The sequence below is a fragment of the Vulpes lagopus genome, chromosome 21, assembly GCF_018345385.1.
Source record: "Vulpes lagopus strain Blue_001 chromosome 21, ASM1834538v1, whole genome shotgun sequence".
Lineage (NCBI taxonomy): Eukaryota > Metazoa > Chordata > Mammalia > Carnivora > Canidae > Vulpes > Vulpes lagopus.
Genome location: NC_054844.1, coordinates 39,399,953 through 39,417,358, shown reverse-complemented (window position 1 = coordinate 39,417,358; position 17,406 = coordinate 39,399,953). Strand labels below are relative to the sequence as shown.

Here is a 17,406-nt window from a genome sequence, read left to right as displayed (position 1 = left end):
CCCGCCCCCCCTTGTGAGTAGGACCAGCCCTAATCCAGAGGCAGCCCATCCCTGCACCTCCCTGGAATTTAAGCAACAAAAAATATTCTGGTTGTCCAAGATAAGAAAACCATCCCCCCCCACGCCCTGACTGAAATGTCCCTGAACAGGTTCATGTTGAGAAATCAATAACCTGGATGCTATGCTACTCCCCCGGTTTCTTTGCCTTTAAGCGGTCTTTTTGCCTTTAAAAGATGCCTGTAATTGCTAATCGGAGCTCTCTTCCTCTTCGGAGGCGGAGAGCCCGTTTGCGCAAATGTCCAATAAACCCTCTTGCTAATTGCATCTGCCTGTCTGGGGTCTGAGTCTCTAGGGCGTCCGCCGGGACATGTTGGCACCCGTGAGCCAGGGTCCAACACTCCTACTCTGCTACCATCTTCCCTCCTTACCAGAAACCAGAAATGTTAAATCCTAAAAATAATTCATTTTTATCTATTGCCATGTAGACTTAGGGAGATAAATCTAATGACAAAACATAAAATCAGGAACCCTTGGGTGGCTCAGTCAGTTAAACATCTGCCTTTTGCTCAGGTCATGATTTCCGGGTCCTGATATCAATCCCCATGTCAGGCTCTCTGCTCAGTGTGAAGTCTGCTTCTCTCTCTTCATCTTCCTCTGCTCCTAACCCTACTTATGCGCTCTTTCTCTTTCAAATAAATGAATAAAATCTTTGAAAACAAAAAGAAAATAGAGATTCAGATACAGATTTGCCTACTGCCTAAAGCCACACTGCCTGACTAGTAGCTGAGACTCGTGTCAAGGTCTTCTGACTCTTTGTACAGCCTCATTGCCATCCATCCAAGACAGTCACAGGGATTTCAAACTGTCCCCTTCCTTAGAACAGGGGCACAGGCATTAGAGAATAATATGACATTTTACTGCCCAATGGCAGTTTGTCTCACTAACAGGGTTGCCTATGAATCATACATTCATTTATTTTATTTATTCTTTTACTTATTCGGTGATCAAAAATGTTTTTCTGAGCTCCAATATATGATATGTTAAAAGTTGAATAGTGTGCAAAAGCTATCTTGTGATTTTTTTTTATGATTTTATTCTATAAACTTTAAGTGCCTACTAAGTTTTAGGCATTGTGCTAAGCTCTGAGGATATAAAAATAAAAAATACCGACATGGTCTATGTCCTCATGGAACTTCTCAAAACACAGACATACATGAAACAAATTCATTCATCAAATATATACTGAGCCCTTTCTATATGCTAGGCATTATTCTAAGTGCTAGGGATATATAGTAATGGCCAAAACAGGAAAAAGTCTTTGAGTTTACATTCTAGTAGAAGAGAAAGTTGATAATAAATGTACTTTAAAATACCAGATGTTGATAAGTGTTATGAAGACAAAGCAGGGTAATAAGACAAAGACTGACTACAGGGATGGGGACAGGTTGAGGGAGTTTGGGAGTACCTCTCTTCTATATTCAGAAAAGTTTATTTATTTTGCGATGCCTGGGTAGCTCAATTGGTTAGGCATCCAACTCTTAATCTCAGTTCAGGTCTTGATCTCAGGGTTGTGAGTTTGAACACCACAATTATAGCAAGCATAATAATAGAAAACCAAATGTGACAAAAGAAAATTATAGTGGCAGACTAAGGGCTTCCCTGAGGAAATGACCCTTGAGCTGAGACCTGAGGGTTCTTAACACAATAAGCAGAGAAAGAGAAACAGGGATGATGGGTGGGTTGGTGACTAAAGGAGTTGGTGGCAGGAGTTATGTCTTCCCTCATTGGACCTCAATCTCCTCAACTATCAACAGGACATTGTGCTGTATGACCTCCAGTGGGTCCTTCAAATCAGAAAGGCATGGGTCCATGATTGACCATGCTTAATGAGTACAAGATCTTTTGTGTTTCTCTTTCTCTTTTTTCCATTGGATTTTTTCTGTCATATGGAACTCCACCCTAGAGCGTCTTCTCTTATAAATGGGCTCACTCTGGGTGAGTTTGTTTATGACTCTTTGACTCATATATTCAGCCCAAATATCTTCTCTAAACTTCAGGACCCTATCTCTTAGTGCCTTCTGGACACCCTCTCACTGTCTCACAGGGTTCATCAAACAACATATTCAAAACTGTGTTTATTATCTTTGCCTCAAATATGCTCCTGTTGCAGTGAATGGGACCACTCAATTACCAAAGGCAAAAACTGGAGAATCATTTTTAATTTACTTACTTTCACTCTAAACAACAAATTGGTGATGACATTCTTTAGAATTCATCTCAACAATATCTCTCAAATCTGCCTCCTCTAATCTCTCACTGCTACAGCCTCTGTTAACCCCTCACCAGCTCTGACTAGACTCAGTGCTATACTCCCCCAATTTTCTATCCATAGAACATTTGCAGGGATAATGACCTCATCACCTTCAAATCCTTGTTCCAATAACCCTATCTCAGTCACTCCTCTCCTGATCACACTATTTAAATTGCAAACCTCACTGCCCTCCTCTACCCCCATATTAGCTGTCTCCCTTTCCCTGCTCTATTATTATTTTATATAGCACATAGCACCTTCTAACACATTATACTTACTTACTTATGTCTTTATTTTCTAAATTTCCCAACTAGAATGTAAGTTCTGTGAAGATAAAAATTTTTGTCTGTTGTGTTCAATGATACACCCTAAGAGTCTAGAATTGTGCTGGGCACATAGTAGGTATTTGGTGTCTACTAAAAGAATGAACTCACTGCCCTAACTCTATGTTGCTTTGCCTCCAGCTCATCTTCCACATGTCCCCAGGGTGAATGTCTCTAAACTACGAATTTGATCACATGACCTTCACACTTAGCACCACATGCCCTTGTGAATCACCCTGTACCCAACCACTCTGAGCTGATGAAGTTCTTCAGAGAGGCACTAATATTTCATGCCTCCCCTATATATTGATCATGCCATTTCCTTTGCCTAGAACACCGTCTTCCACTTTGTTTACTTAGTGGAGTAAATATCCCAAAACAGGCTAAGCATTACCCATTCTTCATTTTCCAAGTTATCCAGAGACAATTAATTTATATTTGTGCCATTGCTGTGTCCTATGCATTATGTTATTACAGACTATTTTGCTTCTTTACATGTTTCTCTGCCCTGTTAAATTCTAAGCCCTTTGAGGGCAGGAATAATGTCTCAAGCAACTTTGTATCCCCAGGATCTGGTACAGTATCCAGCACTTGGATGCTTATTAAATATTTCCTGAATAAATGGGTATTAAAGTTCAAAGAACCAGTTACAGAGGAAGCACTTTGGGGATGCCACCAGAATTGAAATAATAATGGGGATGGTGAATGTGACCCAGAGGGAAACTTCTTGACCTCATAGTTTTTTATTTATACCTCTAAGCTGGAAGTCACATTTTTTTAAAAGTCTTATTAATCTGGGATGACTCAACTGCATTATGTTTCTTTCTAGGGCCAGTAACTTTAATCATGAAAAATCTTACCATCATTACCGAGTTTGTCCTCATAGGATTGTCCGGAAATCCTCAGATCCAGACCATGCTTTTTGTACTGTTCCTGGTGATTTACCTCTTGACCTTGATGGGGAATCTGATGATGATCCTGGTGATCAGAAATGATTCTCACCTTAAAACACCCATGTACTTCTTCCTAGGTCACCTGTCATTTCTAGATCTCTGCCTTTCTTCAGTAACGATGCCTAAGATGCTGCAGAATTTATTAGCTCAAAAGAAAACTATTTCTACATGGGGCTGTGTGACCCAGAGTTTCTTTCTCATATTTTCTGGGAGCACAGAGGCCTGCTTACTGTCAGCCATGGCCTATGACCGCTATGCTGCCATCTGCCACCCTCTCCTATATAGTGTGGTTATGAATAGGCCTCTCTGTGTTGGGATGATAATTGCAGCATGGGCAGTGGGGTTCCTAAACTCCTTGCCAAATAGTCTTTTCACCTATAACTTACATTTCTGTGGCCCCAATGTCATCCCTCACTTTTGCTGTGAGCTTCCTTCTCTCTTCCCTCTGTCCTGCACTGACCCTACTGCCAATGAGGTCCTCCTTGCTGGGTCATGTGCATTGTTGGGATTTGTGACACTTCCCCTCATCCTCTTCTCTTATTCTAGAATCATCTCTGCCATCCTAGTCATCCGTTCTTCTGGGGGTCAAGGCAAAGCCTTCTCTACCTGTTCTTCCCACCTCACTGTGGTGCTTTTGTACTATGGCACAGCTTTATTCAGGTACATGACTCCCCTCTCAGGCTCTAAGTTGGAACAAGTGGTTTCCATTCAGTACAGTGTGATCACATCTTTGCTGAACCCCCTCATCTATAGCCTCAAGAACCAGGAGGTGAAGGCAGCTCTGCATAAAATGTTGAAGCAATAACTGTGTCTCTCTATATTTGGAAAATTCATATTGTATTTGGTTATAAGACAATGAGAGAACAGGTGATGAAATATGTTAATAATGTCTAACTTGATCACTTCAAAAATTTGCCATTTGATGAAAATAACCTCTTGGATCTTGGTAATAGAGGTTTAAGTGTGTGATTGCTTATTTTATAGTATTTGGCAAGAAAATTCAATGAAGACTGAGAAATACATACTGGGATGAAGTAGTATAGACTATGTCCAAATCTGTTTATTTTGTTCAAGAGTTTTGGAATTATAGGCATCAAAGTGTTTTGTTTTCTTTTTTAAAAAAAAGATGTGTGTGAAACACACTTCAAAGTGGAAATGAGTTACTAATTGAAGATGATACTAAATGAAGTTTGTTTCATTCACCTAACCTGGAGTAACCTAAAAAATTGATATACTTAGTTGCCAGAAAGCAAAGACACAGATTAGTGGGGACCTGCCTTAGCTCATTAAAAAGAAAAAATATATTTTTTCACTGGTACTGTGTGGGATGAGATTAAGATGTTTGTTGACTAGAATAGAGACCTTGTTGGAACTCAAAACTGGTGAATGCCTATGCGGTCTCAAAATGATGTTTTCACTCAATCCTAAGGATATCAAACCAATTAGTTTATTCAGTATCTGATGGTCTCACTCAGCCAAACCCCTGAGTCTACTGCCCAGTGTTGCTTTGACATATATTCAATCAAATAAATTAATTTCTTGTCACAAAAGAGCCATGGAGGGGGAAACAATAAGCTCACAACCCAAAGTATATAAGTGGACTCACATGACCTCTGTAATGAAATATTTAATATGAATCATTGTATTTCTACCCTTATAAAAATCAACCAAAAGTAAGATTTTTTTCTTTGGCATTTTCTTAACTTCTTACAAATCAAAATAACAAATATTGTTGGTGTTATATTTTTATTATGAACTTTTAAATATATAGTAAATTCTATAAAATTAGGGGAAATGTATAGTGGATGAACAAAAGAAGTATTTTATAATTTTTAAGATGTAATATACAAAAATCTTTTTTCAGAAAAAATATACTTCAAAATGAAGTATATTATGGATAATGGTTTTATATCAATGATAAATAGCCCTTGCATAAATTATTCTAAGTGTTAACATCATCTGATTTTGTCAAGGAAAAGGAGGTTCTAGTACAGAGTGTAGCCAACCAGGTACCTCATGTGGAGCATGGTTCTCCCTAAGTGACCTAAATTTGAGATATGGTAGGAATAGAATTAATATAACTTAATGACTTTTTAAATAAAGGAATAGTTAATAATAACATCATTATACTCCCCCACCCTGACTTTAAATATTGTTAAGAGAAACTTTCCAAAGGGGACATATTTAGATACAGTTTATGGGCATAACAGGAAAGGCATCCTTATCCAAATCAAACCCCAACGAAGGATGTAAATGAAGTCACACAAACTGATGCAAACCGCGTATCATTGACATAATGCAACCATTCCCTTCCTCGCCTGCATCTTTGAGAGATAGATCCAAGGACCAATCTATACTCAATCTCCCCTCCCTTAGGAGAGTGAGATAGTTATTGGCACACACTTACACGTGTGCTTGCCACCTTCTGCTTTATTTTCAATTCTTACTGCAGACCCTATGTCATAAGGTCCATGGTGGACTTCCTTTCTTACCTTCCAGATATACACTGTATGTATGAATTTTGTTGGTGAAAGCATGGCTTACACTGAATTTGTAATCCTTCGTCTTCTCACTGCATTTCCACTCCTGTCTTTGTGCTATAAGTACTTTGTGATCTTGATTTATATTGCCCATATGCTTGCATAAATATTTGCATTAATTTACAGTCAAACCAACTGTAGAGGGTTTGGTATTAGAGGGTCTGACAATGCTTATTTGCCAGGCCTGAGAACCATTTTTAAATCAACACAAGAACAGACACACAGTTCAATGGAACACATCAGAAAGTCCAGAGGGAAACCCACACTTACGTGGTCAATGTATGACAAATGGGCCAAGAATATTAAACAGGAAAATGAGAGTTTCCTCAATAAGTGATGTTTTAAACCATAGAGAGCCGCATGCAAAGGAATCCAACTGGATGCCTATCTAACACCATACACAAAAACTAAGTCAAAATGTATCAAAGACCTCAATAAAAGAGCTAAAAGCATTAAAAATCATATTTTAATCTTTTATCAGTTTTATAAGCATAAAATGCTACTTCTTTCATGTATTTGCATTTATTTTTCATCATAAGTAATATTTAACATTTCTCAAATGTTTGTTAAACATTGATGTTTCCTCTTTTATCATTAGCATACCATTTTTCCTGTTTGTTACTGCATTCATAGTATTATTTTTTCTATTTGAATGATGTAGTTAAATAAAAAGGATATTAATCACTTGCTATAAATTGTTGCAAACTTTTTCAAAGTTTACTGTTTACTTTTTTTTTACTTTTTAAACTGTGTTATGTAGCCAGTCTATTTTTTCCTTTTTCCTTTTGTGTCATTTTCTCTGCATTTAAGCTTACAAAGTCCTTTACCATCTGTGTCCAAAATTTTTCTTCTGTTTTTTTTTTTTTGTGTGTGTGTGTGTGTGTGTGCTTTTTTTACATTTAATCCATCTGGAATTTCTCTTGCTCCATCCAAGCAAACAATCATAATTCTGATCCTTGTTCAATGCAGGGAGGCAAGGCTAGACACAGAAATGAATGAGAAACAAAGGAAAGATATTGAGTTAAAAAAAATAATGTCAAGAGCCAAATAAACTATTTGGATGCCTTCTCAATAGCATGTTTGCAACTAGAATTAGCAAAGAGGATCTGAAACATAACTTTTGAATGATTCCCTTGACTCATGTAAGGGTAGGGAGGAAAAGTGAAGAGTATTCTCATATACACCTCAGTTTTATTTATTTTAAAAAATATTTTATTTATTTATTTATTTTACAGAGAGAGAGAGAGAGAGCTAGCAAGAGGGAGCATGAGCAGCAGAGAGAGGGAGAAGCAGGCTCCCCGCAGAGCAGGAAGCCCAGCGTGGTGCTGGATCCTAGGACTCTGGGATCATGACCTGAGCCAAAGGCAGATACTGAACCCACTGAGATACCCAAGGGTCCCTACTCCTCAGTTTTAAACTGTCGTCTATAATCTTAAGATTCCCAAAGTATAAATTCATTAACAACTTTACATCTAAGAAACAGACATATCTGTCTGATACCAATAGATAATTCTACTATATTTTCCCAATGTATCTTCCCAATTCTCTGTACCCTCTCCCACTAATTATCCCATTCAAATCTCTAATTTTAAATATTGTTTCTGCTCCTGTGAATCCCAAATGTGTATTTCCAGCCTGAACCTCTCTTGAAAAATTTCAAACTCACATATTTAATTAACTACTTGACATCTCTTGGATGTCCAACAAGTATCTCAAACATAACATGTTCAAATTGAACTCATTATTTAAGTTAATATCACCATAATTCATCCAATGACTGAGAGTCATCTTTTGATTCCTTTTTTTCTCTTTCTCCCAACATATTTTCTTTTCTTTTTTTGATAAAGATTTTATTTATTCATGAGAGACACAGATAGAGAGAGGCAGAGGCACAGACAGAGGGAGAAGCAGGCTCCATGCAGGAAGCCTGATGTGGGACTCGATCCCAGGACTCCAGGATCACACCCTGGACCAAAGGCAGGTGCTAAACCGCTAAGCCACCCAGGGATCCCCTGAACATATTTTCAACACAAAAACAAATCCCATGTGTTCTGTCTTCAAATATCTCCTGAATCTGGACACATCTCAGTGTCTAGTTTAAGCCATTATTTTCTACCACCTGGACTTAGGGCTGGTATTCAAAATATTTAGTAACCAGTAAGGCATGAGCACAGAGCAATTAAAATGGATTCCCAACAAATAAAAATAGATTCTGGCTTTGATGTCTGTCATGAATACTGGCTGATATATTAGTATGGCTAGTAATAAGGCAATAGCCTTTTCTCAAGTGCATGCAGAACATTCTCCAGGACAGATCATTTAATAAGCCACAAAAGATATCTTTGTGTAAATCATACCAAATGTCTTTTCTGACCACAATGATATGAAACCAGAAATCAAAAGCAAGAGATAAGATGGAAAATTTACAAACATATGGAAACTAAACACACTCCTGAACAACTAATGGATCAAAGAAGAAATCAAAATAGAAACAAAAAGTATCTTAAATGAAAATGGGAACAACGTACCAAAGCTATGGAATGCTGCAAAAGCAGTTCTTAGAAGGAAATTTATAGCGATAAATGCCTCAGCTAAGGAGAAAAAGAGATCTCAAAAACTTAATTTTATACCTCAAGGAACTAGAAAAAGGTGAACAAACTAAGTCCAAAGTTAGGAGAAGGAAAGAAATAACAAAGCTCATAGTGGAACAAATGAAATGGGACACTGAAAAACAATAGAAAAGATCAACAAAACTAAGAGCCTTTTTTTTTTTTTAAGAGAAAGAGAGAGGGGGTAGAAGGTGAGGGGGAGAGTGAATCTTAGGCTCCACACCCAGTGCAGAGACTGACATGGGGCTTACTCTCACAACCCTGAGATCATGACCTGAGCCAAAATCAAGAGTCAGATACTTAACTGAGCCACTTAAACGCCCCTAAAAGCTGTTTTTAAAAAGATAAACAAAATTGACAAGTCTTTGGCTTGACTAGGAAAAAAAGATGACGCAGATACATAAAATCAAAAATGAAAGAGAAGACAACTGATACCACAGAAATACATAGGATTTTAAGATACTATGAACAAGTATACACCAATAAATTGTATAACCTAGAAGAAATGGATAAATTTCTAGAAGCATACAATCTAGCTGGACTGAATCATGAAGAAATAGAAAATCTGAACAATAATCAGTAAGGAGATTGAACCAGTAATCCAAAATACCCCAATGCAGAAAAGTTCAAGCCACAAGGTTTTGTGGGTGAATTAATGTCACTCCTTCTTAAACTCTTCCCAAAAAATTGAAGAACAGGAAATACTCACAAACTCATGTTACGAGGCCAAAATTATTCTGATACCAAAGCCAGATTAAGGCACTACAAGAAAAGAAAACTACAGGCTAATATCCCTGTTGGATCTAGATGCAAAAATTCACAAGATATTAGCAAACCAAATTCAACAACAGATCCCATCATAAAGCTCTATCCCTGGGATGCAAGGATCGTTCAACATAGGCATAACAATAAATGTAATACATCACATTAATATAATGAAAGATAAAAATCATAGGATCACCTCAACAGATGCAGGAAAGGCATTTGATAAAATTCAACATTCTTTCATGAAAAAAAGCCCTCCAATAATTTGTGGGGTTTTTTTGATCAAAAATTTTTATTTTTTTATTTTATTTATTTTTTTAATAAATTAATTTTTTATTGGTGTTCAATTTACCAACATACAGAATAACCCCAGTGCTCATCCCGTCAAGTGTCCCCCTCAGTGCCCGTCACCCACTCACCCCCACCCCCCGCCCTCCTCCCCTTCCACCACCCCTAGTTCGTTTCCCAGAGTTAGGAGTCTTTATGTTCTGTCTCCCTTTCTGATATTTCCCACACATTTCTTCTCCCTTCCCTTATATTCCCTTTCACTATTACTTATATTCCCCAAATGAATGAGAACCTACACTGTTTGTCCTTCTCCGATTGACTTACTTCACTCAGCATAATACCCTCCAGTTACATCCACGTCAAAGCAAATGCTGGGTATTTGTCATTTCTAATTCCTGAGTAATATTCCATTGTATACATAAACCACATCTTCTTTATCCATTCATCTTTCGATGGACACCGAGGCTCCTTCCACAGTTTGGCTATTGTGGCCATTGCTGCTAGAAGCATCGGGGTGCAGGTGTCCCGGCGTTTCATTGCATCTGAATCTTTGGGGTAAATCCCCAACAGTGCAATTGCTGGGTCGTAAGGCGGGTCTATTTTTAACTCGAGGAACCTCCACACAGTTTTCCAGAGTGGCTGCACCAGTTCACATTCTCACCAACAGTGTAAGAGGGTTCCCTTTTCTCCACATCCTCTCCAACATTTGTGGTCTCCTGCCTTGTTAATTTTCCCCATTCTTACTGGTGTAGGGTGGTATCTCATTGCGTTTGATTTGTATTTCCCTGATGGCAAGTGATGCAGAGCATTTTCTCATGTGCGTGTTGGCCATGTCTATGTCTTCCTCTGTGAGATTTCTCTTCATGTCTTTTGCCCATTTCATGATTGGATTGTTTGTTTCTTTGGTGTTGATTTTAGTAAGTTCTTTATAGATCTTGGATACTAGCCCTTTATCTGATACGTCATTTGCAAATATCCTCTCCCATTCTGCAGGTTGTCTTTTAGTTTTGTTGACTGTATCCTTTGCTGTGCAAAAGCTTCTTATCTTGAAGTCCCAATAGTTTATTTTTGCTTTTGTTTCTTTTACCTTCGTGGATGTGTCTTGCAAGAAGTTACTGTGGCCAAGTTCAAAAAGGGTGTTGCCTGTGTTCTCCTCTAGGATTTTGATGGAATCTTGTCTCACATTTAGATCTTTCATCCATTTTGAGTTTATCTTTGTGTATGGTGCAAGAGAATGGTCTAGTTTCATTCTTCTGCATGTGGATGTCCATGTTCCCAGCACCATTTATTGAAGAGACTGTCTTTCTTCCAATGGATAGTCTTTCCTCCTTTATCGAATATTAGATGACCGTATATTTCAGGGTCCACTTCTGGGTTCTCTATTCTGTTCCATTGATCTATGTGTCTGTTTTTGTGCCAGTACCACACTGTCTTGATGACCACAGCTTTGTAATACAACCTGAAATCTGGCATTGTGATGCCCCCAGCTATGGTTTTCTTTTTTAAAATTCCCCTGGCTAAAAAAAAAAAAAAATAAAATAAAATAAAATTCCCCTGGCTATTCGGGGTCTTTTCTGATTCCACACAAATCTTAAAATAATTTGTTCTAACTCTCTGAAGAAATGCCATGATGGTATTTTGATAGGGATTGCATTAAACGTGTAAATTGCCCTGGGTAACACTGACATTTTCACAATATTAATTCTTTCAATCCATGAGCATGGAATATTTTTCCATCTCTTTGTGTCTTCCTCAATTTCTTTCAGAAGTGTTCTATAGTTTTTAGGGTATAGATCCTTTACCTCTTTGGTTACGTTTATTCCTAGGTATCTTATGCTTTTGGGTGCAATTGTAAATGGGATGGACTCCTTAATTTCTCTTTCTTCAGTCTCATTGTTAGTGTATAGAAATGCCATTGATTTCTGGGCATTTATTTTGTATCCTGCCATGCTGCCAAATTGCTGTATGAGTTCTAGCAATCTTGGGCTGGAGGGTTTTGGGGTTCTACGTAGAGTATCATGTCATCGGCGAAGAGGGAGAGTTTGACTTCTTCTTTGCCAATTTGAATGCCTTTAGTGTCTTTTTGTTGTCTGATTGCTGAGGCTAGGACTTCCAATACTATGTTGAATAGCAGTGGTGAGAGTGGACATCCCTGTCTTGTTCCTGATCTTAGGGGAAAGGCTCCCAGTGCTTCCCCATTGAGAATGATATTTGCTGTGGGCTTTTCGTAGATTGTTGTTTTTTTTTTTTTGGTAGATGGCTTTTAAGATGTTGAGGAATGTTCCCTCTATCCCTACACTCTGAAGAGTTTTGAGCAGGAATGGATGCTATATTTTGTCAAATGCTTTCTCTGCATCTAATGAGAGGATCATATGGTTCTTGGTTTTTCTCTTGCTGATCTGATGAATCACACTGATTGTTTTACGAGTGTTGAACCAGCCTTGTGTCCCGGGGATAAATCCTACTTGGTCATGGTGAATAATTTTCTTAATGCACTGTTGGATCCTATTGGCTAGTATCTTGTTGAGAATTTTTGCATCCATGTTCATCAGGGATATTGGTCTGTAATTCTCCTTTTTGGTGGGGTCTGTCTGGTTTTGGAATTAAGGTGATGCTGGCCTCATAGAACGAATTTGGAAGTACTCCATCTCTTTCTATCTTTCCAAACAGCTTTAGTAGAATAGGTATGGTTTCTTCTTTAAACGTTTGATAGAATTCCCCTGGAAAGCCATCGAGCACTGGACTCTTGTGTCTTGGGAGGTTTTTGATGACTGCTGCAATTTCCTCCCTGGTTATTGGCCTGTTCAGGTTTTCTCTTTCTTCCTGTTCCAGTTTTGGTAGTTTGTGGCTTTCCAGAAATGCGTCCATTTCTTCTAGATTGTCTAATTTATTGGCGTATAGTTGTTCATAATATGTTTTTAAAATTGTTTGTATTTCCTTGGTGTTGGTAGTGATCTCTCCTTTCTCATTCATGATTTTATTAATTTGAGTCTTCTCTCTCTTCTTTTTAATAAGGGGGCTAATAGTTTATCTATCTTATTAATTCTTTCAAAGAACCAACTCCGGGTTTTGTTGATCTGTTCCACATTTCTTCTGGTCTCGATTTCGTTGACTTCTGCTCGAATATTTATTAACTCTCTTCTTCTGCTGGGTGTAGGATCTAGTTGCTGTTTTTTTCTCTAGCTCCTTTAGGTGTAAGGTTAGCTTTTGTATTTGAGTTCTTTCCAGTTTTTGAATGGATGCTTGTATTGCAATGTATTTCCCCCTCGGGACTGCTTTTGCTGCATCCCAAAGATTTTGAACGGTTGTATCTTCATTCTCATTAGTTTCCATGAATCTTTTTAATTCTTCCTTAACTTCCTGGTTGACTCTTTCATCTTTTAGCAGGATGGTCCTGAAACTCCACGTGTTGGAAGTCCTTCCAAACTTCTTCTTGTGATTTAGTTCTAATTTCAAGGCATTATGGTCTGAGAATATGCAGGGGACGATCCCAGTCTTTTGGTATGGATTCCGACCCGATTTGTGACCCAGTATGTGGTCTATTCTGGAGAAAGTTCCATGTGCACTTGAGAAGAATGTGTATTCAGTTGAGTTTGGATGTAAAGTTCTGTAGATATCTGTGAAATCCATCTGGTCCAGTGTATCATTTAAAGCTCTCGTTTCTTTGGAGATGTTGTGCTTAGAAGACCTATCTAGAATAGAAGGAGCTAGATTGAAGTCACCAAGTATAAGTGTATTATTATCTAAGTATTTCTTCACTTTGGTTATTAATTGGTTTAAATATTTGGCAGCTGCCACATTCGGGGCATATATATTGATGATTGTTAAGTCCTCTTGTTGGATAGGCCCTTTAAGTATGATATAGTGTTCCTCTTCATTTCTCACTACAGTCTTCGGGGTAAATTTTAGTTTATCTGATATAAGGATGGCTACCCCTGCTTTCTTTTGAGGACCATTTGAATGGTGAATGGTTCTCCAACCTTTTATTTTCAGGTTGTAGGTGTCCTTCTGTCTAAAATGAGTCTCTTGTAGACAGTAACTAGATGGGTCCTGCTTTTTTATCCAGTCTGACACCCTGCGCCTTTTGATGGCACGTTTTGAAGTCCATTCACGTTCAGAGTTACTATTGACAGATATGAGTTTAGTGTCATCATGATATCTATTCAGTCCTTGTTTTTGTGGATTGTTCCACTGAACTTCTTCTTAAAGGGGAATTTTAAGAGTCCCCCTTAAAATTTCTTGCAGAGCTGGTTTGGAGGTCACATATTTTTTCAGTGCCTGCCTTTCCTGGAAGCTCTTTATCTCTCCTTCGATTTTGAATGAGAGCCTTGCTGGATAAAGTATTCTTGGTTGCATGTTCTTCTCATTTAGGACCCTGAATATATCCTGCCAGCCCTTTCTGGCCTGCCAGGTCTCTGTGGTGAGGTCTGCTGTTACCCTAATACTCTTCCCCATAAAAGCCAGGTATTTCTTGTCTCTTGTTGCTTTAAGGATCTTCTCTTTATCTTTGGAATTTGCAAGTTTCACTATTAAATGTCGAGGTGTTGAATGGTTTTTATTGATTTTAGGGGGGGGGGGATCTCTCTATTTCCTGGATCTGAATGCCTGTTTCCCTTCCCACATTAGGAAAGTTTTCAGCTAGGATTTGTTCAAATACATATTCTGGCCCTCTGTCCCTTTTGGCGCCCTCGGGAACCCCAATTAAACGTTGGTTTTTCTTCATCAGGCTGTCGTTTATTTCCCTTAATCTGTCTTCATGGTCTTTTAATTGTCTGTCTCTTTTTTCCTAGTTTCCCTCTTTGCCATCAACTTGTCTTCTATGTCACTCACTCGTTCTTCCACCTCGTTAACCCTTGTTGTTAGGACTTCTAGTTTGGATTGCATCTCATTCAATTGATTTTTAATTTCTGCCTGATTAGATCTAAATTCTGCAGTCATGAAGTCTCTTGAGTCCTTTATGCTTTTTTCTAAAGCCACCAATAGCTGCATAATAGTGCTTCTGAATTGGCTTTCTGACATTGAATTGTAATCCAGATTTTGTAACTCTGTGGGAGAGAGGACTGTTTCTGATTCCTTCTTTTGAGGTGAGGTTTTCCTTCTAGTCATTTTGCTCAGTGCAGAGTGGCCATGACAAGTTGTATTGGGAAAAGGAGAAAAAGAGAGGAGAGAAAGAAGGAAAGAAATGAGAAAAAGAAAAAAGGAAGGAAAAAGGAGAAGAATAAGAAAAAGAAAAAGAAAGAAAGGTGAAAAAAAAAAGGTGGGGGAAGCAATCAGAAATCAAAAAGAAAAAAAAAAAAACACCGGGGAGTATCTTCTGATTCTGTGTACTTTAAGTCCCTTGACTTCCCCTGGAACTTGTCCGTGTCGCTGGTCTTCTGGGGGAGGGGCCTGTTGTGCTGATTTTCAGGTGTTAGCACTTGGGAGAGCTGCTCTGCTCTCTGCCTCCTGCAGGGCTCAGTGGGGGTTGTTTACCCCGTGAGGCTGCAGGAGGAACAACCCCAGTGGCTGCGGCAGCTCTGGAAACCTGGATTCAGCTCCCATAGTAACCACAGAGCTCTCGGTGCAGGCCCTGGAGGCTCCGGGGCGGGGCCGCTGATCTGCTCAGCTCGGGGCAGGAGCGTCCTTGCTGTCCTGAGCCTTCCCGGCCTCTGCCTGTCCCTGGGGGAGGCCGGATCCTGGGCTGTGTCCTGGCACCCTGTGCTCCCGGTCTGCGCTGTTGGATTCGCGCTCCCGCCCCGCTGCCCCCTCCGCGGAGCCGCCGCCCGAGCCCCTCGGAGCTGCTCCGGGTCCCGCCGTGCGCGCTGCAGCCCTTAGGGAGCTCGGGGCACTCTCCTGCGCGCGCCGCAGGTGCCTGTTAGTGTCCCCGGGAGCCCAAGGTCATCCCCGCCCTCCTGGGTCCTGCTCTAACTCCCTGCGAGCCCCTTTCCGCCTGGGAAGATTGGTGCAGCTCCTGCTCCTCCGGGACGGGGCTCTCCTGTCCTGGGGACACTCGCCCCGGCCTCAGCCCGGCTCCTCGGGGCCCCTCCCCCTTGGAGGCCTTTTGTTTCTTTCTTTTTCCCCGTCTTCCTACCTTGATAGAAGTGCAAACTCTTCTCACTGTAGCGTTTCAGCTGTTCTCTCTTTAAATCTCAGGCCAAATTTGTAGATTTTCAGTATGATTTGAAGGTTATCTAGGTAATTTGGTGGGAACAGGTGATTTGGGGACCCTACTCTTCCGCCGTCTTGTCCTTCCTCCACCCTCCACAAATTTGTATAGAAGGAACATACTTCAACATAATGAAGACCATAAAGAAAAAAACCAACAACTACCATCATATTCCACAGTGGAAGGTTGAAAGCTTTTCTTTTCTTTTTTAATTTAAATTCAGGTTAGTTAATATATAATGTTTTATTCGTTTCAGAGATAGAATTTAGTGATTCATCAGTTGCATAAAACACCCAGTGCTCATCACATTAAGTACCCTCCTTTATGCAAATGAGAGCTTTTCTTTATATTAGGAAAAAGATAAGGAGGCCACTATCACCACTCTTAAGCAAGATAATAATGGAAGTCCTAGCTACAGCAAATACATAAGATATAGAAGTAAAAGACATACAAATTGGAAAAGAAGAGTTAAAATTGTAATTATTTGCAGATGATATGATCTTATATATAGAAAATTCCAAAAGAACAGTTGGAACTAAATCAACAAATTCAGTAAAGTTGCTAGATTGAAAACCAATATATAGAAGTTGCCCTTCTGTACACTGAGAATGAAATACCTTAAAAAGAAGTAAAGACAACCATTCCATTCATAATAGCATCAAAACCAATAAAATACATCGGAACAAATTTAACCACGGAAGTATACAGAAAGATCTATATACCTGAGAAATACAAGACTTGGATGAAAGAAATTTAAGAAGACAATCAAATGAAAAGATATCCCATGTTCATGGATCATAAAAATTATTACTGTTAAAATATCCATACTACTAAAAGTCTTCTATAGATTCAATGCAGTTCTAATATAAACATTCCAATGGAATTTTTCACATAAACAAATGATTCGAAATTTTGGATGGGATCACAAAAGACTCCAAATAGCCAAAGCAATCCTGACAATGAACAAAGCTGGAGGAACCGTACTTCCTGATTTCAAACTATACTACAAAGTTTGATAAATTAGTATTGTGCTGGCATAAAAATAGACACATAGACCAATGGAACAGAATAGAATGACCAGAAATAAATCCCACATATAGAGTTAACTAATATTTGACAAGTGAGCCAAGCATACTGAATGGAAAAGGGATAGTCTCTCTTCCATAAATGATATTGGTAAAACTAGATAACCACATGCATAAAAATGAAATCTGACCCCTATCATACATGCCTCAGAAAAAGTAACTTGAAATTGCTTACAGATTTAAATCCCTAAGACCTGAAACCTTTAAACTCCTAGAAGAAAACGGGAAAATACCCTTGACATTGGTCTTGGCAATGAGTTTTTGTATATAGCAACAAAAGCACAAGAAACAAAGCAATAATCAAGAAGTGGACTTAATGAAATCTTTTCCCAAAGAAGGCATCTAAATTGCCAACAGGTACATGAAAAGATCCTCAACCTCACTAAT

At 38.9% G+C, this 17,406-nt stretch overlaps 1 protein-coding gene across 1 annotated transcript; it reads left to right on the top strand.

The window, feature by feature from the left end:
* Window positions 1-3,480: 3,480 nt before the first annotated feature.
* On the top strand, window positions 3,481-4,392 carry LOC121479791 (olfactory receptor 8S1-like). Its single transcript, XM_041735591.1, has one exon. The coding sequence runs from the start codon at window positions 3,481-3,483 to the stop codon at window positions 4,390-4,392; it is 912 nt and encodes a 303-aa protein (XP_041591525.1).
* The last annotated feature ends 13,014 nt before the right edge of the window (window positions 4,393-17,406 follow it).